The sequence below is a fragment of the Anthonomus grandis genome, chromosome 15, assembly GCF_022605725.1.
Source record: "Anthonomus grandis grandis chromosome 15, icAntGran1.3, whole genome shotgun sequence".
NCBI classification, from domain to species: domain Eukaryota; kingdom Metazoa; phylum Arthropoda; class Insecta; order Coleoptera; family Curculionidae; genus Anthonomus; species Anthonomus grandis.
Genome location: NC_065560.1, coordinates 1,737,199 through 1,763,245, shown reverse-complemented (window position 1 = coordinate 1,763,245; position 26,047 = coordinate 1,737,199). Strand labels below are relative to the sequence as shown.

The following is a 26,047-nucleotide window of genomic DNA, read 5'->3' as shown; positions in this document are numbered from 1 at the left end:
TAAATATAATAAATACATGATTTGCTACAAAAAATATATTTTTCTTTTATATCGAGGTTTAACTTATTATGTCCGTGTTTATATTTGGTCAGCCTGGATTTTTCATTTAATCCCAATATTGAAATAGGATGCTGTTTTGTGAGCTGAATTGATTGCTGCCTCTAGCTTATTGGTTTTTCGGCATCTGCATATTGATAACATAATTATATAAATATATACTCCAATGATAAACAGGCCTTGGTTTTTATTATTTAGACCTTATTTTACGCCACAGAGTAGGATAAACGAGTAGGATATTAGAAAAAAATTATTCATATTAATCAAATGGAATGCTTGATCTTGGGAGTACATGTTTACTTTGTTAGCGAAACTCTTAATATACATTAAGGCTGAAAATAATACATAACCTTAATAAACCAATAATAACTGCCTTCAAGGGTTCGACCCTCAATTGGCAACATCTGAGGATTTTAATTTTTAAACTTCTCGTTTATTGCAACTACTCATCGCAATTTATCGTGCATTTCCAATACACTCCCGGCTTACTATACGTAGCATGTAGTGTTGCGAAATTTAAATTGCTTTTTGCTCTCAGCGTTATTGTTCTGTAGTAAGCAACGTGGAATAACGACGTTCGTGAAGATATGAGTAAAATGTACAAATTGAAATATATTTTATTTAAATTAAACAAGAAATTATATGAACGTTATTAGTGTGGCTGGAAATCGACTTTTAAATGTAGTAAATACATCACTCTCAAGCGGAGTATTTCCAGAGGCTTGGAAAGTGTCAACAATAATCCCTGTACCAAAAGTACTAAATACTATTTCCCATAATGAGTTTAGACCAATAAATACCGTGGAGGTTTATGAGAAAGTGTTAGAAATTGCTGTGAAAGAACAACTACAAGAATACTGTGATTCTAACGATATTTTCGTGATAAATCAATCAGGTTTTCGTGAGCGTCACTCATATGAATCTGTTGTAGTTAATATATGCGATACCTTCTTGAAAGAACAGGATAAGGGCAACTTTGTTCTGGCGGTGTTTCTTGATTTTAAGAGAGCATTCGAGACTGTAAATAGAGCTAATCTGTTAAAAAAATTGGAAAAGATGGGTATTAAACATAAAGTTTTAATGTGGTTTAAATCTTACTTACAAAACAGGTCAGAAGTGTCAGAATTACTAATAAACGAATATGGAGTACCTCAGGGAGCTGTTTTAGGTCCCCTGTTATTTCTGTTATATTATATTAATGATATCGGCAATGTTATAAGTGTGTGGTAGTATGCAATAGGTTAAAGACCCTTAAAAGTAGTTTTTAAAGAAATCTGCGATGGCTTATTGTTTCTAAGCGAAATCATAAAGGAAATAGGTGTTAATGTATGGTTATTGCCTCTAGCCTATAAGTAGGTCGATTAATTATGATAGCGTAAGCAAGTTAGCTATCGAACAAAAGGTTATTATACTTGAATGGAAATAATATAGTTTTGGTTTTAGTAGAGAATGTGCGTTTTAATTTGAGTACGTTCCATTCGAACAATATATTCTTTATGTCTCCAAACTAAGAATATTATATGGAGACCCTGCCAGCCGCACGTGCTTAAGTTAAGTTTTATAGTGGTAGCACAATGTCTACAGTTCCAAGTTCCATCACAGATTAAAAAGGCTACTAGCTAAAAAGTTTGCTATACAGGGTGTCCCGAAATTACATCGCAATATTTTAACAGCCGCATATTTGTCTAAAAATAAGACAAAAAGTCCATATACAGTATGGTTCAAAAGTGCATCGTTTTTAAGTTACAGGGTGTTTTATGAATCATGTTAAAGATGGTTTTTTGTTAATATATCCGGAACGCCTAGTTGTAATCTTTTGAAATTTTCAACATTTACTATTGGTTTTATTAAAAACTGATATTGCAACCATTTTTGCCAAAATGTATACAGGCTCGTGTAAAATAAGTGGTCGGTAAAATTTAAATTGTTTAAACTTTTTTTCTGCCAACTCCGTGATAATTTTGGTATTAGAATTGAAAAGAACAAACATTTTTACATAAAAAAGGTGCTCTTGCCTAATTTCGATAGGAGCTTCCGTTTTCGAAGAAATTAAATGTAAATGTTTTGCTAAGAGAACGCGTAAGTTATTTTGGTAACAGTTAATAAAATTAAAAAGCATCTTAAAAATCCGTTGGGGATAAACATGACCTAAGACTATCACAAATACTTTATTTAAGATCAAAAATTGTTTTTCGAGTTCAATTGTTTTTTTTTTTTAATGTAATTGAATAAGTAAAAAAAGGAACAATTAATTTATTACATATAAAAAAAAACATATAAACACCAAACAAAAAAGCACAAATTACAACAAATGTTCAAAGTGATTTTCATTTTGCTGAAGACACAATCTTGCCCTACGCGTTATTGCGCGACTAGCCCTTAAAACAAAATGATTCCCCAAAATTAGAAGCCCTTGAAACAAATGGATTTCTCTTTATTTCATTAACAACCCAATTAATCCTTTGCATCAGTTGTTCACGGGTATTTATCTCCACGGTATATACCAACTCATTTAAATGTCCCCATAAATAATAATCTAACGAAGTTAGATCTGCAGATCGAGGAGGCCAATTTATAGGACCACCTCGACCAATCCAACGTTCAGGAAAATGGTTGTTCATCCACTCACGCACATTGCGATCAAAATGAGCAGGCGCTCCGTCTTGTTGAAAAATTATGATAAGATAAGAGGAACTTCTTCCAGAAGCTCCACAAGATTATTTTCCAGCATATGAAGATAATTCTCCGAAGTTAGCCGATTGGGTAATTCTATCGGGCCAATAAGTTGGTCCCCGATTAATCCTGCCCACAAATTTACCGAAAACCTTCTTTGAAAATTTCTACGCCTTATGGCTCTTGGATTTTGATTTGCCCAAAAATGCTTATTATGCATGTTAAATGAACCACTTCGTGTGAAAGTGGCTTCGTCCATCCATAAAATTGGAAGGAATTAAGATTGGATTATTAATTACCCATTGACAAAATTGGATCCTCAATGGAAAATCGTCTGGCTCTAAATCTTGGACCCGCTGGTAATGAAACGGATGTAACCCTTGGGATCTTAGCATTCTTCCAATCTAATAAAAATTAAATTTCTATCGTAACAATAAGTAATTTTTTTAATTACTTACTATAGAGCGAGGGATATGTGTGGCTCTTGACACATTTCTTATACTTGCCCCCGGATTTTCTTCAAAAACATTTAAAACATTTTCTAAATTATAATTTTCATGTGGTCTGCCTTGTCCACGAGCTCTTTGAAAACTTCCGTTATTGCATAAATTTCGGTGAGTGTTTATAAAAATTTGACGATCTGGAACATGTCTTAGGAGAAATCTTCGGCGATACTCTCGGACAGTCGCTAAAGAACTGCCATTACACAAACCATAAACAAAATGCATGTCAGCTAACTCTTGAATTTTTAAAAAATGAATCACAAAAAAGAACTAATTTACTTTGCCAAAGCAAATTTAAAAAATGTAAAATGTCAACAAAACGTTAAACAAAATTTAATAAATAAACTAATTGTCAACAGACACAGCTAACTATTATTTTACAAGATGTTATTTGTAGTTACTTTTTGAAATACCAATTCATGATTTATTAATAATTGATTTTTTCGAAAACGGAAGCTCCTATCGAAATTAGGCAAGAGCACCTATTTTATGTAAAAATGTTTGTTCTTTTCAATTCTAATACCAAAATCATTACGGAGTTGCTAGAAAAAAAGTTTTACCAATTTAAACTTTACCGACCACTTATTTTACACGACCCTGTATACATTTTGGCAAAAATGGTTGCAATATCAGTTTATAATAAAACCAGTAGTAAATGTTGAAAATTTCAAAAGGTTACAACTTGGCGTTCCGGATATATTAACAAAAAACCATCTTTAACATGATTCATAAAACATCCTGTAACTTAAAAACGATGCACTTTTGAACCATACTGTATATGGACTTTTTGTCTTATTTTTAGACAAAGATGCGGCTGGTAAAATATTGCGATGTAATTTCGGGACACCCTGTATGTGGTTCCATTTAAAAAGAGTCCAGTTGAAAAGAAAGTTAAAATCGATACTTAAAATGGGTAAAACACAATCCAAGGAAGAAGTTATAACAGCACAAAGTGGAAATAGCGGCGGCGTACTGCTGATGGACGTAATGGCGTATCGGCAATGGAAGTTATGGGGTTGGTTGGTGGTACAGTCGTACTAATATGTATGCTTTGGTACTGCATTCGTCGGGCCTAGAGACTAAAATAAGACGTGAAATTACGCGAACTCAAGAACTAGTTTAATGAACTAAGCAGAACCTCAGTGAGTAGTGAATTTAGTAGTTAGTGAGTTTTAGTGTTAAGTAGATAAATATGGAAAAGTCTATAGTTATGGATTCTAGTACAATGGTCAATATGGAGGTTAAAGAGTAAGAACAGATTAAATGTTTTAGTAGTATATACGCTTATTTTTAAATATTTTTTTTCTCAAGTAATTATTAATGGATAGCAAATTTAAAGAATTATTAGGAAATATTGTACAGTTAATTAGTAATATTAGAAAAGAGCCTCAAGGACGTAGAGAAAATATTGAGCGCGTAAACAAATTTCTTAATGAGTTAAAGAATTAATTTTGACATATCTGAACACCAGGAAGATGTGTTTAAGTTAGCTAGTGAATTTGTTAAAGAAATTACTTTAAATATTAGTGTGAGGAAGTTTTGTTAGGAAGAGTAGAAATCATTAATACTTAAAAATTAAATATAGGAGCAACTACGGAAGTGGTCGAAGAGAGTAGTGTTATAGGCGAACAATCAGTGACCAAGATGGATGGATCGGAAGATTCCACCAAACAGCTAACTGATGCAATTGGGATGTATAGCGAAATGCTAGGTAATGAGGGTAAAGCTGTACTTATCAAATATGTGCTTAAGGTAAAATTAACACAAAATGCTAAAATACGCTTGGAACCAACCTATAACACTATCGAAGAGTTAATTTATGATATGAAAAAACACCTTCTTACGAAAAAATCATCGGCTGCTCTTGCAATCCAATTATTTAACTCAAAACAAGGTCATAAAAGTATTGATGCTTATGGACCTAATATAGAAAAATTATCGATTGATTATTGTATTCTTAGGTCGGTAAATGAAAAACACGCTATGTGCTTTTACGAATGGTTTGCGAGACAGTAATTTAAAAACCATAATAAAAGCTAGAAATTACGAGAATCTAAAAGACGCTATAATAGGAGCGAAAGATGAAGAAGTTGCAAATTTTTCGAGTGTCCCTTCGTCCAATCTATTTTATACTCGTGGTCGTACCCAATATTTTCATGGAAATACTAATATTAATAGGGGTAGATTTAATAGTTCTTTTAGGGGTAGACAAGGTGCAAGGCACTTTACTCCGGGAAATAAATCGGAACCAAGGTCGGGGTAGAAATTTTTGTAGGAGACCACAAGGCGGAAATTTTACCAGCACCAGGAATAATGGTCGCGTATATGTTACCGAGAGTGCAGAAAATGCAGGTAGCGATGACCCTACAAGTAAATTGCTTTTTCGAGTCTAATTTAAATGCGAACGTAGAATTTTTAAATAGCATAAATGGATTAAATACTATTCGAGTAAAATGTGCTTCAAGAGATTTATTATTTTTATGTGACACAGGAGCAAGCTTAAGTTGTATTTTTTCAAATGCATTGAATAATTTATCAAATTATACTGACGGAACAAAAAAGATAAAAATAATAGGAATCTCTGGGTCTACCGTTTCGCGAGGATCAGCAATTATTTTATTTACGGTTAACATAAGTTTTATGTTATAGAGAGCTTTGATAGTGGTATACAAGGTGTGTTAGGATCGGATTTTTTCGAAAAATTTAATTCTACAATTAACTATGAAAATTTTACTATTTCCTTATGGGTAAATAATAGGAAAATTAGTTCAAAAGACGATAATTTTATTTTTGTTCCCCCGAGATGTGAAATAATTAAATATATTGACACTAACTTAGAGGGTGAATGGCTAGTTGTGAATGATGAATTATGCGAAGGAGTATTGGTAGCAAGTATGATAGAGAATGTTAAAGAGAATAGAATGCCAGTTCGAATATTAAATGTAACTGAAAAGGAAATTAAATTTAAAAAAATTTCATTCTAGAGTACAAAATATACAAGATTATGACGTATGCAAATTTGAAAATTTATGACGTAGTGCCAAATTTGCAGATATTTTTTCATCTAGACAATGACCCCTTAACAGTAACCAATATTAATAAGCAAAAAATTCGAGTAAAAGAGAATTCATCTCCGGTGTATGTTAAACCTTATAGGTTACCTCACTCTCAAAAGCAAGAATTGGATAACCAAATTACAAAAATGTTAAAAGAAGATATAATTGAACCATCAATTTCGGAATATTCTTCACCACTATTACTGGTTCCAAAGAAAGCTTATTCCAACGGTGAGAAAAAATACAGAGTTGTAATAGATTACCGATTAATTAATAGGCAAATTCTTCTCGCCCAAATATTGCCGAAATTTTGGACTCTCTTTCGAGTTCTATTTATTTTTTTCATTTGGATTTGGCTCAATCTTATTTTCAATTAGAACTTGAACAAAGTAGTAGACCTGTAACATCTTTCACAACAAATCAAGGTCAATTCCAAATGACACGGCTACCAATGGGATTGAAAATTTGCCCTAGCGCTTTTTCAAGACTCATGACTATAGCGATGTCAGGGTTAAATGATGCCTGTTTTATCTATTTAGATGACCTTTGCATTTTTGGGAATTGCCTTCAATATCATAATCAAAATTTAATTAAAATAATGCACAGACTTAGAAGTACAAATTTAAGGCTTAATCCTAAAAAGTGCGATTTTTTGAAGAAAGAAATTTTATATTTAGGTCACCTAATATCTTCTAAAGTTATACTACCAGATCCTGAAAAGACCAAGGCTGTTGTTGTAAAATAGAGACTTTTTGCTGACGACACTAATGACCTCTGGTCATACACAATGCATTTTTAGTACAATTTTTTAAATAGTACAATATTCTGTTTATATATTTGAATTATTGCTCATCCATTTTTTTAAATTAAAATTGTACTAGAAACGCCTTATGCTACAGGGTTTCCATCACTAAGAAAATTCTAAAGTGTTTTAATTTAAATGCAAAAATTGTGATAACTGAAAGGATTGCATGGTGAAAGATTTTTTAGTACAAATCATAAAATGGTACAAAATAGTGTTTCTATATTCAGTTACTAGTCGCCCATTTTTTAAAAATAAAAAGTGCGTTTCAAAAATATTTGGACTTTGACAATATCAAGATTTTTTCAGTCATAGTTAAAAGGCAACTTTGGACTACAAACCAAAACTGTCTACAATATTTATTGGTTTTGGTATATTTATCAACCGTGTAAGATCAAGGTTTATTTATTAAATTGTAGACATACAGTATATCATATACTGTTCTGTTTACGAAAGTGAGAAAATTTCGGCATTTAAAAAAATTACCACACGATTTACGGGATTTAAGCTCGATTACTACACCTTAAATATTGATGCAATTCTTCTGAAAAATCACTGTTTTTCGTCCATATTATCCAATATAATAACGCTGTTTTTATACTAAATATTTATATACAAAAATTATATCAGATAAAAATTAATAGTATTGTTAAATTAAGTATTTAATATATATTTTCTTCAGAAACAATGTTTTTCATCAAAGCAACCTTTGCCCCCCCACCCACCCCAAACATTTGCCCAGTAAGAAATCCCTTTGAAAAATCACTGTTTTTCTTGTATAATATCTAATCTAATAGCATTATTAGTTACAAGAAATTTATCCACTAAGTTTTGAATCGCTTTTTCTAAAACCTGAAGATGGCATTCATGAACAGTAGTAAATAACTAAAATACACCAGTAACACGAAAACTAGGAGTGCATAAATAACAATATGAGCTACTATTAAGCCGCTAATCCCATTTTAACCATAAGTTCAAACATGACCCCTTTACCACAAAATTCTTTTGTTACTGACTGGCTCTTAAAAGCATTTCGCTTCTAAGATGTTCTTAAACATCATAGGAAACATAAAACATGAGAGAAACAAGAGACACATACGTTACTCTAACGAGGAACTTTGATGCTGGAATATATATACTTTTACCCTATTAGTTGTCCTAAAGAAATTCGATATGGCGGTTATTTTTAAACTTGTATAAATAAAAATGTCGATGGCCGGTTTAAATACATTCAGATTTTCTTCTTTTGTAACGAATCGATTTTTTTTGTGTCTCGTCTGTTTACTTTTGCAAAGACAAATATTGGCAAAAAATTAGGTCCTAAAGTAAGGCGACTTTTCAAGGGCGAATAAGTGGAAGCGAAAAATTCAATAACAGAACTCTAAAAAAAAACCAGAGAGTGGAAATACGAGAAAAGGACTTTTCCACCTTATAACATAAAAAAATTGTTATGTAGGAGTTTTTGTATTATCGAGGGAGATATGAACAAAATACAGACTTATGACATGGGGGTAAATCAAAAAGGGGGTAAAGTTAAATTTTTCCATGAAATTTATGCATAACTTAAATGGATACGATACACGATTCTTAATATACTATATAGAATAGAATAGAATAGAAACACGACGGTTATTACAAGAACAATCTCCAATTTTCTAACTTCCTATATGTTCAACTATAAACTGAATCCCCCAAGCAATCAATATTCATGTGGCATTTTTTCGTTTCATCACTATTCGCCTCATGCCGCCTAAAACATTTTATGATCTCTCTTGGAAAACTTTTGATAAGTAATAAACCTAAGTTTGAAACTTCAAAATAATATTATAAGGTGTTTTATATGACGTCGCACAAATTAAATATTTTAGTTATTTTTTCTAATGTTATTAAAGAGAAGTTTATTTATTAATTTAACGAAAGACAAAACCGTTTTTGGGCTGATATTACCTTGGCAAAATCCAATTAACGGAGTTACCCGAAGAACTTTTCTGCTCAGGGTAACAATATAGGGTTTGTTAGTAATATACTTTTAAAAGAGAACGTCTTTTAAAAGTATATTAACTTAACTATTTTAACTTAATGAAAAAACTTAACATGAAGGTCAAAATTATGTAAAAGAACAGAAATATTACACGAGGAAATTAAGAGAATACAATATGGATATTAAGGATCCAACGATCTCTCTTAGTCCAGGATTTCTAAGCTACTGGATACAATATTGTTTATACAGGGTGTTCGAAAAATAGACGGAGATATTTCAATGGGTGAAAAAATATGAGAAAAAAATTCTATAAACATGGGTCCGGAAATGCACAGGTTTCATGATACATAAAAAAAAAATGTATCACCCTTTATCTTGAAAACTGTGCATTTCCGGATCCATGTCCCATTGAAATATCTCCGTCTATTTTTCGAACACCCTGTATATTCCAATAAATTTTGTCTGTGCATTCAGAAGTTCAATATAAGGTTTAACCTGTTAATGGCTACTCTTACCCTAGATTTCTGGCTCTCAAGTCTTTTTTTATATTCTGCAGTTTCAGGAGTCTCTGGAAAACAAGAATCTGAAGGTTGTTCAAAACAGGAGGCATAATGTCAAATTCTTTAGAACGCAATAACTCAAATTCAGAACCTTCAAACCGCTTGAAATTTTCAGGACTAAAAGTTCAATGGAGGCTTGAGAGCTGTATGGTTTTTGGAAAAAAATCGGTATATAGGGAGGGTTGTTATGAGCCAACAAAAGTCAGGAAAAAAATTTTATGAGTCGTAAAAGAAGCGCCTTAATGAAAATATGGCAGAATTTATAGTACAGGATTCAAACTCTATGAGATCATTTTCAGAATTCGTATACAGTTCTGAAGATGTAACAAAAACCTGTAAGAATACCAATTTATACCAAGAAACTGGGATCAATGCAGCTCTTGTGACACACTGTCAAAGGTTTTGGAGAATTTACAAAACTTCATAAGACTGACCATTAAAATTGAACTTTAAATAAACTTGAGGGGCTGAATACAAGACAAGACTTCGTATGAAACTGGAATATCTTGATGTGCCTTAAGATTTCTTCTTTTCTATAGTTTGATAGGTCAATCAGCAAAATCTGATTCTACCTACCACGAAATGAAAGAAATCGATTACAGGGTGTTGCATTTTAATCCCACCGCGCAGAATATAGGTTTGCCGGATTGGTTTCTTCAAAAAGTTATCTTATATTTTTTCTGTAAAATGTACAGGAAAGCCAATAATTGATCCCCTTAAAATTTACATCGGTTTTCCTGTGTTCCGCTCGGCGACGCACCACCCGGTATTAGTTCATATAATAAACTTCGATACACGCCATGAAGCGAAACGATACAACGTTGCCGCATCTTACACTCTTTTAATATAAAATTATTAAAAACACACTGGTAAATACCGTGAAAAATAATCGGATTACTGATGAATGCGGTTCTATTGGCAACGTTGCCGACAAATTCGGGTTTTAGAGTAAAATAAGTCTCGGCGATTCCTTAAACAGGGGTCCGAGCCAATTTGAAATATTTGAAATATCACCGGCGCTTTCGCCAATTATTAAGAATTATTTCAAATCGCACCGAGGTGCGGATTTGTTGTGTTGAAGTATGCGCCTTCACCAATCTATTAGTATTATTATTTCAAGTTGTCCCAGACATAGGTTTAAGGTTTCTTAGATTCACTCGCCTGGAATGTATACTATGCAATGTGATTTTATTAAATTATGGTAGATAAGAACTTTGTGTTATTTGAGCGTTGAATGCGTATTTGGAAAGCGGTTTTATTTTGTTTTATTTGGGTGGCATTTAGTGTTGTAGTAAGATGAATACAGTGTGGATGTCTTTGTGCCTTTTATGTATTGCTGTAAGTAAATTATGTTTAATTACAGTTTGTTTTTTAGTCCAGGGGCTATACCGGGTGGTGCGTCGCCTGGTTTTACCTGAACCGAAAATTTGCTAATTTTGCAATTACATTTAATTGAATAATTCAAGATTCGCTTATTTTTAAAATTTTTTGAAACTTTGCACGAGGGTTTGCCAGATTGGTCTCCTCAAGAAGTTATCTTACATTTTTTCGATAAAATGTACAGGAAAGCCAATAATTGACCCCCTTAAAATTTACATGGGTTTTCCTGTGTTCCGCTCGGCGACGCACCACCCGGTATAATGTAAATTTACACAGAATTTTAATGATTTTTTTATATAACTCTCTTTAGATATTTAATAAATACAGTAGTAAATTAACTCTAAAACCAGCCCTAATACTTTGAAAGCGGCAAAAATCAAATTTCAATTATCCCGCAATGAAACGTGATCAAACAACAAGATCAAACTCCAAATCCGATATACATTTCTTATTGATTACCTAATTGAGAAGCAAAAAAAAAACACGAGAGCCTTAACATATACCTTGCGCATGTCCCAAACCGAAATCCCTAGGAAATTCTACGGACTACTTTCAGTGATTTGAAACCAATTTCCAAACTGAACTTTGTTGTTGCTAGAACAGGTGACAAGCAGTCGGAATCCCGGATTAGTTTTCAAACTTCTGCTAGAACAAACTTAATATAAGGTTTAGCCTGTCAATGGCTACTCATACCCTAGATTTCTCACTCAAAACAGGAGGCATAATGGCAAATTCTTTGGAACGCAATACCTCAAATTCGAAAATTAACTGTGCATTAAAATTCAAAGCAACTTTTGTTTTAACAGTTTTTTTCTCTGGTCAATGGTTTTCCAGAAAAAAAATAAAAATTGGAAAAAAATGTTTTTCTATTGAAGAAAACAGAATTTTGAGAAATTTTAGTATAACTTTTTTCAGGTACATTTTTTGGAAAAGTGTTATAGGATTTTTTTAATGCGTTTTGGGTGATTTATGGATTTACCAAAAAAAAATAATTTTTTCAAAAAATTTTTTTTTCAATTTTTCATCCAAAAATCTTATAATTTTGAAAAATCGTCCGTAACTCCTTTATTTTTCGAGTTAGAGCTAAAAGCTATTCTTCATGATTTGTTCTATTTTTAATCAGGAATCCAATGCTATAAGAAAACTTTTGATTTTCTCATTAGTTTTTGAGAAAATAAGGAAAAACTGTTTAGAGATTTTTCCAATTTTCTGGAAAACTGCTGGACTTAAAAATTATTTTTTCATTGCATCTGATGCGTATTAAAATTCCAAACAACTTTTGTAAAACCACTTTTTTTCTCCAACTAGTAGTTTTCCAGAAAAAAAATAAAAACAAAAATTATGGACATTTTTCCAGGGGGTACCCCCTTTGGATTTTTTTAGAAAGACTCTTTTGGGTATAACTTTTTCCAGATACATTTTTCAGAAAAGTGTTATAAGACTTTTCTAAAGTGTTTTAGGTGGTTTATCGATTTACCATAAAAAAAATAATTTTTCCAAAAAATTTTTTTTTTTAATTTTTCATCCAAAAATTTTATTTTTCAAAAATCGTCCGTAACTCCTTTATTTTTCGATTTAGAGCTAAAAACTATTCTTCATAATTTGTTCTATTTTTAATCAGGAATCTAATGCTTTAAGAAAATTTTCGATTTTTTTATTAATTTTTGAGAAAATAAGGAAAAACTGTTTAGAGGTTTTTTCCAATTTTCTGGAAAACTGCTGGACTTAAAAATTATTTTTTTATTGCATCTGACGCGCATTAAAATTCCAAATAACTTTTGTAAAACCACTTTTTTTCTCCAACTAATAGTTTTTCAGAAAAAAAAATAAAAACGAAAATTGTGGCCATTTTTCCAGGGTCCCCTTTGGATTTTTTAAGAGACATTTTTGAATATAATTCTTTCCAGGTACATTTTTCAGAAAAGTGTTATAAGACTTTTTTGAAGTGTTTTAGGTGATTTATCGATTTACCATAAAAAAAAATTTTTCCAAAAAAAATTTTTTTTTTAAATTTTTCATCCAAAAATTTTATAATTTTTCAAAAATTGTCCGTAACTCCTTTATTTTTCGATTTAGAGCTAAAAGCTATTCTTCATAATTTGTTCTATTTTTAATCAGGAATCTAATGCTATGAGAAAATTTTCGATTTTTTCATTACTTTTTGAGAAAATAAGAAAAAACAGTTTAGAGGTTTTTCCTAATTTTCTAGAAAACTACTGGAATTAAAAATTATTTTTCTATTGCATCTGATGCGCATTAAAATTCAAAACAACTTTTGTTTAAGCACTTTTTTTCTCTAATTAATGGTTTTCTAGAAAAAAAAAAAACGAAAATTATGGACATTTTTCCAGGGGTACCCCTTTGGATTTTTTTAGAAAGACTCTATTGGGTATAACTTTTTCCAGATACATTTTTCAGAAAAGTGTTATAAGACTTTTTTGAAGTGTTTTAGGTGATTTATCGATTTACCATAAAAAAAATAATTTTTCCAAAAAAAATTTTTTTTAATTTTTCATCCAAAAATTTTATAATTTTTCAAAAATCGTCCGTAACTCCTTTATTTTTCTATTTAGAGCTAAAAGCTATTCTTAATGATTTGTTCTATTTTTAATCAGGAATCTAATGCTATGAGAAAATTTTCGATTTTTTCATTACTTTTTGAGAAAATAAGAAAAAACAGTTTAGAGGTTTTTCCCAATTTTCTAGAAAACTACTGGAATAAAAAATTATTTTTCTATTGCATCTGATGCGCATTAAAATTCAAAACAACTTTTGTTAAAGCACTTTTTTTCTCTAATGGTTTTCCAGAAAAAAAAATAAAAACGAAAATTATAGACATTTTTCCAGAATTAAAAAAATTAAAAAAAAAAAATTTTTTTTTTAATTTTTCATCCAAAAATTTTATTTTTCAAAAATCGTCCGTAACTCCTTTATTTTTCGATTTAGAGCTAAAAACTATTCTTAATAATTTGTTCTATTTTTAATCAGGAATCTAATGCTATGAGAAAATTTTCGATTTTTTCATTACTTTTTGAGAAAATAAGAAAAAACAGTTTAGAGGTTTTTTCCAATTTTCTAGAAAACTGCTGGACTTAAAAAATTATTTTTTCATTGCATCTGATGCGTATTAAAATTCCAAATAACTTTTGTAAAACCACTTTTTTTCTCCAACTAATAGTTTTCCAGAAAAAAAAATAAAAACGAAAATTGTGGACATTTTTCCAGGGTGTCCACTTTGGATTTTTTAAGAAAGACATTTTTGAATATAATTCTTTCCAGGTACAGTTTTCAGAAAAGTGTTATAATACTTTTTTGAAGTTTTTTAGGTGATTTATCGATTTACCACAAAAAAAATAATTTTTCCAAAAAAAATTATTTTTTTTTATTTTTCATCCAAAAATTTTTTAATTTTTCAAAAATCGTCCGTAACTCTTTTATTTTTCGATTTAGAGCTAAAATTTATTCTCTATGATTTGTTCTATTTTCAATCAGGAATCTAATGCTATGAGAAAATTTTCGATTTCCTATTTGTTTTTGAGAAAATAAGGAAAAACTGTTTAGAGGTTTTTTCCAATTTTCTGGAAAACTACTGGAATTAAAAATTATTTTTCTATTGCGTCTGATGCGTATTAAAATTCCAAACAACTTTTGTAAAACCACTTTTTTTCTACAACTAATAGTTTTTCAGAAAAAAAAATTAAAACCAAAATTATGGACATTTTTCCCCTTTGGATATATGGCATTTAGGATAGGAACTTGCAAATCTAATACTATACGTGAAATTAATTCATTAAAATGCCCAAGTTATTAAATTAGAGATTCAAAGTTTAACGTGTCGTCAAGCTGCTTTTCGCGATTCACCGATGAATCAAACGAACCGCCATTTAAGAGATTTACAACTATAAACTCACATATCAACATGTTTAAATGTGTGCAGTGGGTATCTGCACTTAGTGCAAGGCCAACAAAAAAATGCTTGCACACCTTCTTATAGAGGTAGAAATACCTGATTATTTTTGTCAGTGGAATTATATATTATTCACTGTTTTTATGTTGTTCCAGGTTGTAAAAATGTTTATCCTAGTTGTAGTAATCTTTGGAATTTGCTGGCTGCCCTACCACAGCTACTTCATTTACGTGTACTTTGACACTAGCATCATCTACAGCAAATACACGCAGCACGTTTATTTAGGATTTTATTGGTTCGCGATGTCTAACGCCATGTTCAATCCGCTGATTTACTATTGGATGAATGCTAGGTAAGCCATTTTTTTTTCCTCGGTAATTTATTGATATTTTGTAGGGAATTATAAACATGTAAATATTTAAAGTTGCTTGATGACGCTTTTCCCACAAAGCTTTTAAAGCTTTAAATAAAACTAGATGGGGTAAATAGACCTTTTTTAATTGGGTTTTTTTTTAATAAAAATCCATTATATTTTCCTTATAGCAATATTTTTTATATTTACTGATAAATATATATTTGACAGTAACAGGTTATTAAAACGAAGCGATTATTCAAAAACCGACCGCGGGTGTTAATAAAGACCCGGAAAACAAAGAAAACCAATTTGTTGGCGTGCTAAAACAACAATAGGACTGTAAAGCAATTAATATATATTATAATAAAACTGTACTTTTATTGCACGGTTTTACTATAGAATGTTTACAAGAGACAAAGGGTTTTTTTTTTGAAATTCGTTTAATGCATAAAATTTGTATATACATATATCGTGTTAATATTTAATTGCTTTCATATATGATTTTTATCATAAAACCGTTGATTGAAAAGGAACTCGCCTTTTCAATCAACGATAAAACGTTCCGCTGTGGTTTGATGTTCCGCTTTTGAATGTGTGCTTTTCATTATTAGCTAATTACTTGCCTTAGACTTGGGATGGCTAAATTACATTATACAGTGTAAATAAAACTGAAGTTGAAAATTATAAAACGACGTGTTTAAGAACTCTTGGTACACATCAGTTTAAATATTAACTAGGAGACATGACGGTTTAAAGTCACATTGATTGATTAAAAAATCGGTTGTTAAAAATGGCTAATGGTAGATCATCTGTAGAATCATATATTTCATACTCCGTAGTAGTATACAACTGTTGTATATCATTAAAAACGAATGATGGATTCTTACCAATTTCAATGTAGAAGAAGTTAATCTGATGATACACGCATTGGATGGTTAAACATTTTAAATATAAGGAAAACGTTTAAATGAGCCAAGGAGTAAATAATTTAAATTTTTATTCTTAATGATATACAACAGTTGTATATACTTAAGTACAAAAACCCCATAGTAATTTTCCTAGAAACCCCTAGTTTGTTCAATGCAAGATGACTTGCTGGTATTTTTTTTAGAAACCCCTAGTTTCTTTCATGAATAATTGTTTTTACTTTAACAGCGAAGATAACCCACTAGTTTTTTCCGCTAATTTCTTCCATTATATATTTTGAATTATCTTTAGTTTCTGATCCATGATGTCCAGTAAATTCTCCGCAATACATCTGCCTATTTGGACTTACTAAAAACTAAATTAACTTCATCCTAAATTCTTTACAGTGGATCTTAGATTATCTATTTTTATTAACTACCTACCTAGATTCTTAACGTGTCCGGTCTTAGTTCGACTTTCACATTACAAAATTACAAAATTAGTTATATTTGAAGAAACCGCCACTTACTTTCTGGATACATTTCTAGATTTTAAATACGCTGATAGTCCACTACTAATTTTTCTACAAACCTCTGGTTTCGTTTTGCATTTACAATACCTTTTTATATTCCAATCAATATTTACGAACCCCTACATATTTTATTACGCTCTCCTACTTTTTTCTTCGGAACGTCAATTAATTGACATAAAAGTGAATATATGTCATATATTTATATAAATTTATTTCATACTCTGTAGTATTATACAACTGTTGTATATCATTAAGAACGAATGATGGATTCTTACCAATTTCAATGTAGAACAAGTTAATCTGATGATACACGCATTGGATGGTTAAGTTCTTAACCTTAAGATATTTATACTTCAAATAAATGTTAAAGGAACTTCATATACTTCTATTTTCAAAAAGCATTCCGTATTTTTGAAATTCTATTTCTGAATCAACAAAAACAATAAAAGAATTAAAGAGACGCATTGAGAAGCATGACAGCTTCTAGTAATCTTGAAAGTAATCTGAGTAAAGCAACATATTTTATTTGTTTGTGGTTAAATTTGCATTAAAAAAATGTTTGATATTTAATAGGAATCTCAGGTTTAATTTAATGCATAAAAAAATATATTTTGAATATTTTATTAAATATCATCATCAGTATAAGATGGTAATGACATTGATATTCCTGATTTTGCTTCTGTCAGTTAAATCTCATTGTTGCATTGAAGTTGACAAAGCAACTGAAGTAGAAATAATTATAATTCCGCTGTGGTTTGATGTTCAGCTTTTGAATGTATGCTTTTCATTATTAACTAATTAGTTGCCTTAGACTTAAGATTATATTAAGATTAAAAATTTAAATTATTTACTCCTTGGCTTATTTAACCGTTTTCCTTATATTTATAATGTTTGAGCATCCAATGCATATATCTTCAGATTAACGTTTTCTACATTGAAATTGGTAAGAATCCATCATTGGTTTCTTGAACAATTATCTTGTAAATCAAACAAGTTCTTAACAGTAAGATGATTATACTTTAAACAAAAAACAAGGAAACTTCATATACTTCTATTTTCAAAAGGCTTTCCGTATTTTTGAAATTCTCTTTTTGAATCGCAGTCTCAAAAAAAAAAACAAATAAAGTAAAGAAACAATAAAAAAATTAAAGAGACGCATTAAGAAGCATGACAGCTTCTAGTAATCTTGAAAGTAATCCGAGTAAAGCAACATATTTTATTTGTTTGTGGTTAAATTTGCATTAAAAAAAATTGATTGATATTCAATAGGAATCTCATGTTTAATTTAAAAAAATATATTTTCAATATTTTATTAAATATCATCATCAGTATAAGATGGTAACGACATTGATATTCCTGATTTTGCTTCTGTCAGTTAAATCTCATTGTTGCATTGAAGTTGGCAAAGCAACTGAAGTAGAAATAATTATAATTCCGCTGTGATGTAATTATAAATTGCACATAATTAAAAATGTATATAATGGCTTATAAAAAAAGTGCTAGTGGGTCATCACAAAAAAAACTAGAGGTTTTTTAATATTTTCAATATATTTATTTTTTGAGTATGTCTTTACTCTATTCAAAGGGGTTGAAGCCATTTTTCTCCAATATATTTTATCTCAGGCATTTGGAGCCGTTTTCACTATTTCAAACTTAAGGACTAAATTTATTTTTTATTCCGGGCATTTGAAACTATTTTCTATTTTTATCGTATGTCTAGACAAATTTAAAAAAATATATATAATGGTGGAGAACACGAATTCTTGATTAAAGTAGTGAAAATTTATTAAAACGACCGTGCAAAATAATTATGCATATCACGTAATTCACATTTCACTTATCCATGGTGCATGGAAAATACAGTTGTGGAGAAATTTATGGAAACTATGACGTTGGTAAAATTTAATTATTTTGCAAAAATAATACTTTATTTAAAATTTGCACCTTTATAAATAAATATTTTATAATCTAATAACGGATATGATTATTGGTACGTTCCATACAATATACTTAAAATTAAATTTGAGTTAAATTCCCTTAACCAATAAATTTAAATAAACTCAGTTAATTATTCACGCAAGAACACTGGTAATTTGATTTTTTAACTCGAGAAAGGCCCCAATTAATATTCTTTATGTCTCGCTTTGTGTCTTTAACATAATCCTTAATTTACATGAAGCAAGAGGAAAATAAAAAGATAAAAAGACCCTAACGAATTGTGGAAAAAAAACCCACACTGTTAAATGGAATATAAAAAGGACTTTTGTTTGTTTTGTTTTTAAATAAGTAAATAAGAGGCATGCTTAAAGCATTAATTCTACAACTGACAAAAAAGTTGTTTGAGACTCATTAAAAGTTTTTTTGTATGAAATTTCTTTCGCTCACGTAATCCTAAAACATAATATTTCATATAATTTCCAAATAATTTCCTTTTAAACTAGGAATACTTTTGTTTACATAAAAGTATTTTTTAAAAATTAAAACCCAAATAATTTAAAAAAATATTAATTAACGCTCCAACAAATTATTATACCGCTTGTTTTTCACTTCTATTCTTTTATTCTCGCTAAAATTGAAGACTCTTTGAAATAAATTAGAAACACACTAAAAAAAGACTTGAAATGATTAAACGAAAATTAAAATGCCTTCAAATGTGTGCAATTTATGCTTTAAGGCTCAGTTTTTGAAAAAGTCATGAATATATAAGAAATTACTAAAAATTTTAATTAATATTAGAGAATATCAGTGAAAAAATAATACAAACATTAAGAAGTATAATACAAGAACACAACAGTAAACACTCTAAAAACCCTCACAATTATTATGCGTCTACTGAATAATATGTTCATATGTTTTTTTTCAATTTAAATAAAGTGTGATAAATAGACATAATATCGATTTGGCAAAAATTTTTGTGAAGATCATACAAAATATTAGATTAAATTCTTTCCATTTTTCGAATACTATAAAATTGAATTCACATCAAAAACGCAAAATTTAATTAATAAATAAATAAAAATGTGGCAAAGATATTAAATATTTAAAATTATAATTATTAGATTCAACCAGTCAGTCCAAGTCCCAATTTTTTGCAATAACGTCTTTTTTTTTAATGTTCCTTTTTATACCCTTCAAACAAGATCAACTGTTATTACGTATTTTAAAATACATTTTTAAATAATTATTTATAGGTAAATCTTGCATAACTTGTTAAAAAATGTTGGCAAACGTACTAAACATTCAGACTTGTGGTCCTTATAGCCAATATTGATTTAATTATTGGAAACTAAAATAAAACAACCTGCTCAATGAGGTCTAGCCCTAAAAAAATGTATATTTTTGGCCCTTTTATTTAACAGTGGGTTTTTATTGAAAGTGTTCGAACTCAGATATAATAAAATTTAATATTTCTGTTCTCGTCATATATTCGATAACTAACGGCTCTTTTTTGTCCTTGCTACATTAAAAAGTAATTTACCTTGAAATAAAGCGATATAAAAGAAGGGTTTTTCGTACAATTTAAGGTTTGAAAATTTACACCATTAAATTTTTCAGGTTTCGTCAATACTTTAAAAAAGCGATGTGCGGATGGCATATTTACTTCATCACTGTAAAAAGGAACAGTGACACTCATCAGGCGTCACCGAAAAATTCTGCAGACTCAAAATCTGGTAAATATATATTTCTATTATTTCCAGTGCTGTTAAATATGTAAACTTTGTCAATCAAGTAAAACGAATTGCTTTTCAAGCTTACTTTGTCGTTTTTTTTATAATAATCGCTTATACAGAGTTGAAAAACGTGTTTTCGGCACGGCCATTTATCTTAAAAAGGGCTCGATAAAAATATCGTTTTTCACACGACGTATTCCTAGTCACTTAAATGTGACAATGGCTTTATTGCTTTTATATGTAAATGTAAACGAGATGTTTTTCTCGTACCCTTTTTTGTAAGAGTATTTTTTTCGATAGCCTGTGACGTAGGCGACGTTACTTTTAAATATAATATATTATAGCTATAAAAAGTTATTAAAAAATATATATATTAAGAAATACAAGCATTGTAGATGATCAATGTCCAACAAGAAAGATATATTGGCGCAAATAGACACATACAAAAGAAAAAAATTCATGTTACCATTATACCGCAAAAAATATTCTTGAAAACAGGAGTTACGAACTATACTAAGATGTTACAATTTACACGCATAAAACAATAATACCTGCTAATCAACCAGATATATTTCAATAAGGACAAATATTCGCCCCAACGAGTTCAACGTGTTTGGAACCGAACACAAACAAAGATTTGAACCTTAATCCACACACAAATTCATTAATACATTAACATTAATTCGGTCAATACATTTGATTTTTTTTTAATGAAAGTGGATTTTGAGTATGAGCAGTAAGAGCAGAGTTGACGTTTTTAATATGGTGGAGTTAAATGCCTAAACGCATTAGAACTTTTCTAGTAAACTATTCAAAAGTGTAATTTACCAATGATACAAGTTTGTGGTGTTTTAGTGCATGTATATGAGTCTAATGGCTAATAGGTATTATGATTGGTAAAATGTATTGAGTATTAATGTGGTTTTTAATAATTGTGTATGTCAAAATTTGTATGTCTGTTTATATTTTATGATTTAGTGCTTTCAAGAATTGGAATGAATAAAACTATTCTTCCAGGCAGTTGGTTTAGAGTGTCTCTCTCTCTATCAGATAATCAAAAGCATTTTCATCTCTGTCCAATTAATGAGTGCCTGGAAGGAATAAAAATATTCTTCCCGGCAGTTGATTTAGAGTATCTAACTCTTCTTTCTTCTCTTTCTCTCTCTGTCTAATTATTGAGTGCCTGGAAGGAATAAAACTATTCTTCCAGGCAGTTGGTTTTGAGTGTCTCACTCTACTTTATTTTCTTTCTCTCTCTGTCCAATGATTGAATACATTTAACTACCTGGAAGATACACAATTTGTCTCCCAAGCAGATGATTTAGAGTCTCTTTCTCTTTCTATCAAGTAATCAAAGGCATATTCATCTCTGTCTAATAATTGAGTGCCTGGAAGGAATAAAAATATTCTCCCAGGCAGTTGGTTTAGAGTGTCTCACTCTCCTTTCTTCTCTTTCTCTCTCTGTCCAATTATTGAGTGCCTGGAAGGAATAAAACTATTCTTCCAGGCAGTTGATTTAGAGTGTCTCACTCTACTTTGTTTTCTTTCTCTCTCTGTCCAATTATTGAGTGCCTGGAAGGAATAAAAATATTCTTCCAAGCAGTTGATTTAGAGCGTCCTGCTTTTCTTTCTTTTCTTTCTCTCTTTGTTCAATGATTAAATACATTCAACTACCTGAAAATACACAATTTGTCTCCCAAACAGCTGACTTAGAGTATCTTTCTCTTTATCAGGTAATCAAAAGCATTTTCATCTCTGTCCAATAATTGAGTGCCTGGAAGGAATAAAACTATTCTTCCAGACAGTTGGTTTTGAGTGTCTCACTCTACTTTATTTTCTTTCTCTCTCTGTCCAATGATTAAATACATTCAACTACCTGGAAGATACACAATTTGTCTCCCAAGCAGCTGATTTAGAGTCTCTTTCTCTTTCTATCAAGTAATCAAAGGCATATTCATCTCTGTCTAATAATTGAGTGCCTGGAAGGAATAAAAATATTCTCCCAGGCAGTTGGTTTAGAGTGTCTCACTCTTCTTTCTTTTCTTTATCTCTCTGTTCAATGATTAAATACATTCGACTATCTGGAAGATATAGAATTTGTCTCCTAAGCAGCTGATTCAGAGGCTCTTTCTCTCTCTATCAAGTAATCAAAGGCATTTTCATCTCTGTCCAATAATTGAATACATTTAACTACCTGGAAGATACACAATTTGTCTCCCAAGCAGCTGACTTAGAGTATCTCTCTCTCTCTATCAGATAATCAATAGCATTTTCATCTCTGTCTAATAATTGAGTGCAGCATTACTTTGTACGTGAATAGCTCCTAAAAGGAAACAATATATTATATAACAAATAAATTTTCTATAGAAAAAAATACATAAATAATGATAATAATTATATAAATAAAATTGATAAACTATGGGCGCGGCTGTACTGAAACTTATTAGGTAAATTAATATAGTCACGCTATCAAGCGTGTTTAAGCATTTCTAGTTTAGAATCCTGATAAATATTTATAATTGCTAGATCTAGAAAAATAATCCGTTATATTCTTGTAATTGAAATTTTGTCCTTAGGTGCCCTAAACAACTTATCAGTGAAGGCGGTTAAGCAATCCGATAACGCGTTTAAAGATGAAAAGAGACACTATGCCCTTATAGCAGGAACCAATGGTATTCCACGAGAGCAACAGAGACGGATGAGCAATCGAGCTACCAGGACTACTTCGTTAAAAAAGGATTTAAGAAAAACCACGTTTTTGTGAATCACTAAAATAGTGTCGTGCGGGTCGTGTACTTTTAAGTTATGCCTCTTGTTTGGCATTTTTTTTTGTGTAAATGAAATCTATAAGATCATGAAGACATTAATAGTGTTGTGAGTGTGTGACTTCTTCGAAAGATACCCATTATGCTAGGTTTAATCTTGCTGCCTAATACCCCACTAAATTAAATTAATTTTATACAAAAAAAAATTGTTTTAAGGGTAATAAGAGCAAAACATATTTATATATTTATTCCTGTGAGTAAAATTCACTAAAACGTGCCCAATTTAATTAAAATCCTTTGTCTGTACTTTGTACTTTAATCGGCCTAACACTTTCGCGTTTGGAAACCGAATAACTGCGTGAGTTTCACACTTTTAGAAACCCCCGAGCGGAAAACTTCATTACGAATGGGGAGTAGAACAAAAATAAAAGAACTTCTCAATTATCCCTTGTTACCTGAAAAGACCCTAGTGTTCTTATATAAGTTCGTAATCATTTTTTTTTAATATCACAAAGTGATTTAGGGGTTGAAGTTGTTGGAGTTCCTTGGTCTCTTAGAATAACTTTATACAGGCCTGAATGCACTGGGAAGGGTTTATATTGACATATGTTCTAAAGCTCTTAGTGGTACGCCATTTATCTTGCACTAAATTTGTTCTCTGGACTAACCTTTGGTATGAGGTACATGCAGAAGGCAACATTATTCCAAATCTTTTATATAAACTGAAAATTCCTGAATAATTTCGTGCGAAATGCCTGGAATAAAACTAAAATTTATTTGAAATGCCTGAAAATTAATTTAAAATAACAAATTTTTTCATATGCTAATTATATAAATTACAGGATTTTTTATGTATTTTGTTTGATACCAAATTTTCAATTTTTGAAAATATTAAAAAAAAAAGTATTGAATCCTCTTTATACTGTAGTCCTTAGTAGTGGAATAAAGTGGGATTTACCATAGAAACTTTGGCGCCCAACAGTGTGGAATATGACTATTAACTCCTTTAATGATGACGCAATTATAGTAATTGAATAATGACGCAATTTGTTGTAATAATTATAAACAGGTTTAATTTAATTATTTAGTTAAATGTTCCTAAACTGAGCGTCTATCGTAGTTTTATCTATGGTTAGTCGGTTGCTTTATTAATGAGCAGACGCTGGTTTAAAGGTGAGAGACCCTGAATTGAATTACTCTAAAAATTATTTTTTGTCTAGGAAAGACTTTCAAGTGGAGAAATTTCTTCAATTTAGGGAAAAAATTGCATTTAATTTTTTTTAATGGAAATTGTAGCAGGTTTAGAACAATACGGTTTTAATGAAAGATGTGTTAAATAAATGAAAGTATGTAAGGGTGAAAGAAGATTGACTTTATATCTAATAGATTTTGAGAAATTAGCGAAAAAATGTAATTTTTTAAAGTCGTTATTTTCGACTCCTATGCAAAAAAATATTTTTTTTATTTTTGTAGCACAATAATAAGGCAATTAATAAGTGTTTCTCTTCTATTATCCAAAAAAAGTAGCAGGAAATGAGTTATTTGAGTATTTCTGATTTTTTACAAGATTTTATGTTCTTAAATTGTAGAAAAGGTCAAACTTTTGGTTTTTTTATTCCACGCTGTTGGGCGCCAAAGTTTCTACAGTACATCCTGCTCCACTGCAGTTTTCGTCTTTAACATAAAAAAACATCTACAGGAAAGTATTTTATTAATATTTATTTTTTTTGCTTAAAATACTTGAATGCTAAAAATCCCAATATTAAAAAATAAAAATATTAAACAAAAAACATGATAAATACAGAATTGTTCCATGTATTTGTGTGTTTTTTTTTTATATTAAGTATATAAAAATCGTTTGTTTTATCACAGTTGGGCGCCAAAGTTTCCACCGAAAAACTAGTCAAAATTTCCGAGGAAATTTAATGAAAAATCCACTTTTTATAAATAAATTAATAAATAAATAAAAAAACAGATTATTATTATTATTATTATTAATTAATAAGTTTAAGTTATTCGACCAAAAAAAAACAAATATTTTTAAAATATTTTAGGAAACTTAAACTCCTGGAATAATATTAATATTTTTATAAAATGCCTGGAATTTCATGGGAAATGCCTGGAATAAAACTAAAATTTATTTAAAATAAATGCCTAAAAATTAATTTAAAATAACAATTTTTTTTAATATGCTAATTATATAAATTACAGGATTTTTTAAGTATTTTGTTTGGTACCAAATACGGTTCTAATGAAAGATGTGTTGAATAAATGAAAGTATATTAAGAGTGGTAGAATCAAAAATGAAATTTATTGAAAATTTGACTCAAGGAATTAAAAATTCCTTGACGATTGACAACAATCTAAGGTAACCATTACGCAAACTGTATAAATTATTTTCTAGCAGTGAGCATTAGCAAAACCGACTATTCGCTATCAATTGGTTTATAAAAAAAGAATAAACATTAAAAAATATTAGAAAAATCTCAATAAAATAATTATCCTTTTACAAAGGTGCTGAACAAATAAAAAACGATAGCCCCTTAAAACTGCTTAATATAATTGTAAAAAATACAAGGGTCAGAATAAACCTAACATTTCACCAGTGCTGTATCAAACTAAGGTTTCAGGATGCAATTAAATGTTTTAAATATAAAATAAGGTTTTCTATATATAAGATATTCATTCACACTCATTTATATGTTTTTAGTTAGTTCCTAATTATATTAGTTTTTATACGTTTCTAAATTATTTCCTATAAAAATAAGACTTTGAGACTAACAATAAACGAGAACTAATGTATATTTTTACTAATCAAGTGTAATATATCGCAAATATAACGTTATATATATGTTTCAAATAAATACAATTGCTTTATTTCATAGGGAGTCCTATTAAT

The 26,047-nt window shown here is 29.8% G+C and overlaps 1 protein-coding gene across 2 annotated transcripts in view; it reads left to right on the top strand.

Annotated features, from left to right (window-relative positions):
* LOC126744904 (tachykinin-like peptides receptor 86C) overlaps window positions 1–26,017 on the top strand; it is a 96,082-nt gene extending 70,065 nt beyond the window's left edge. For both annotated transcript variants that reach the window (XM_050452492.1, XM_050452491.1), the window contains 3 exons: window positions 15,075–15,271; window positions 20,268–20,383; window positions 22,960–26,017. In XM_050452492.1, coding sequence (XP_050308449.1) covers window positions 15,075–15,271; window positions 20,268–20,383; window positions 22,960–23,147 — 501 coding nt within the window. In that variant the 3' untranslated portion in view covers window positions 23,148–26,017. The remainder of the gene's footprint in view (window positions 1–15,074; window positions 15,272–20,267; window positions 20,384–22,959) is intronic.
* Window positions 26,018–26,047: the final 30 nt, after the last annotated feature.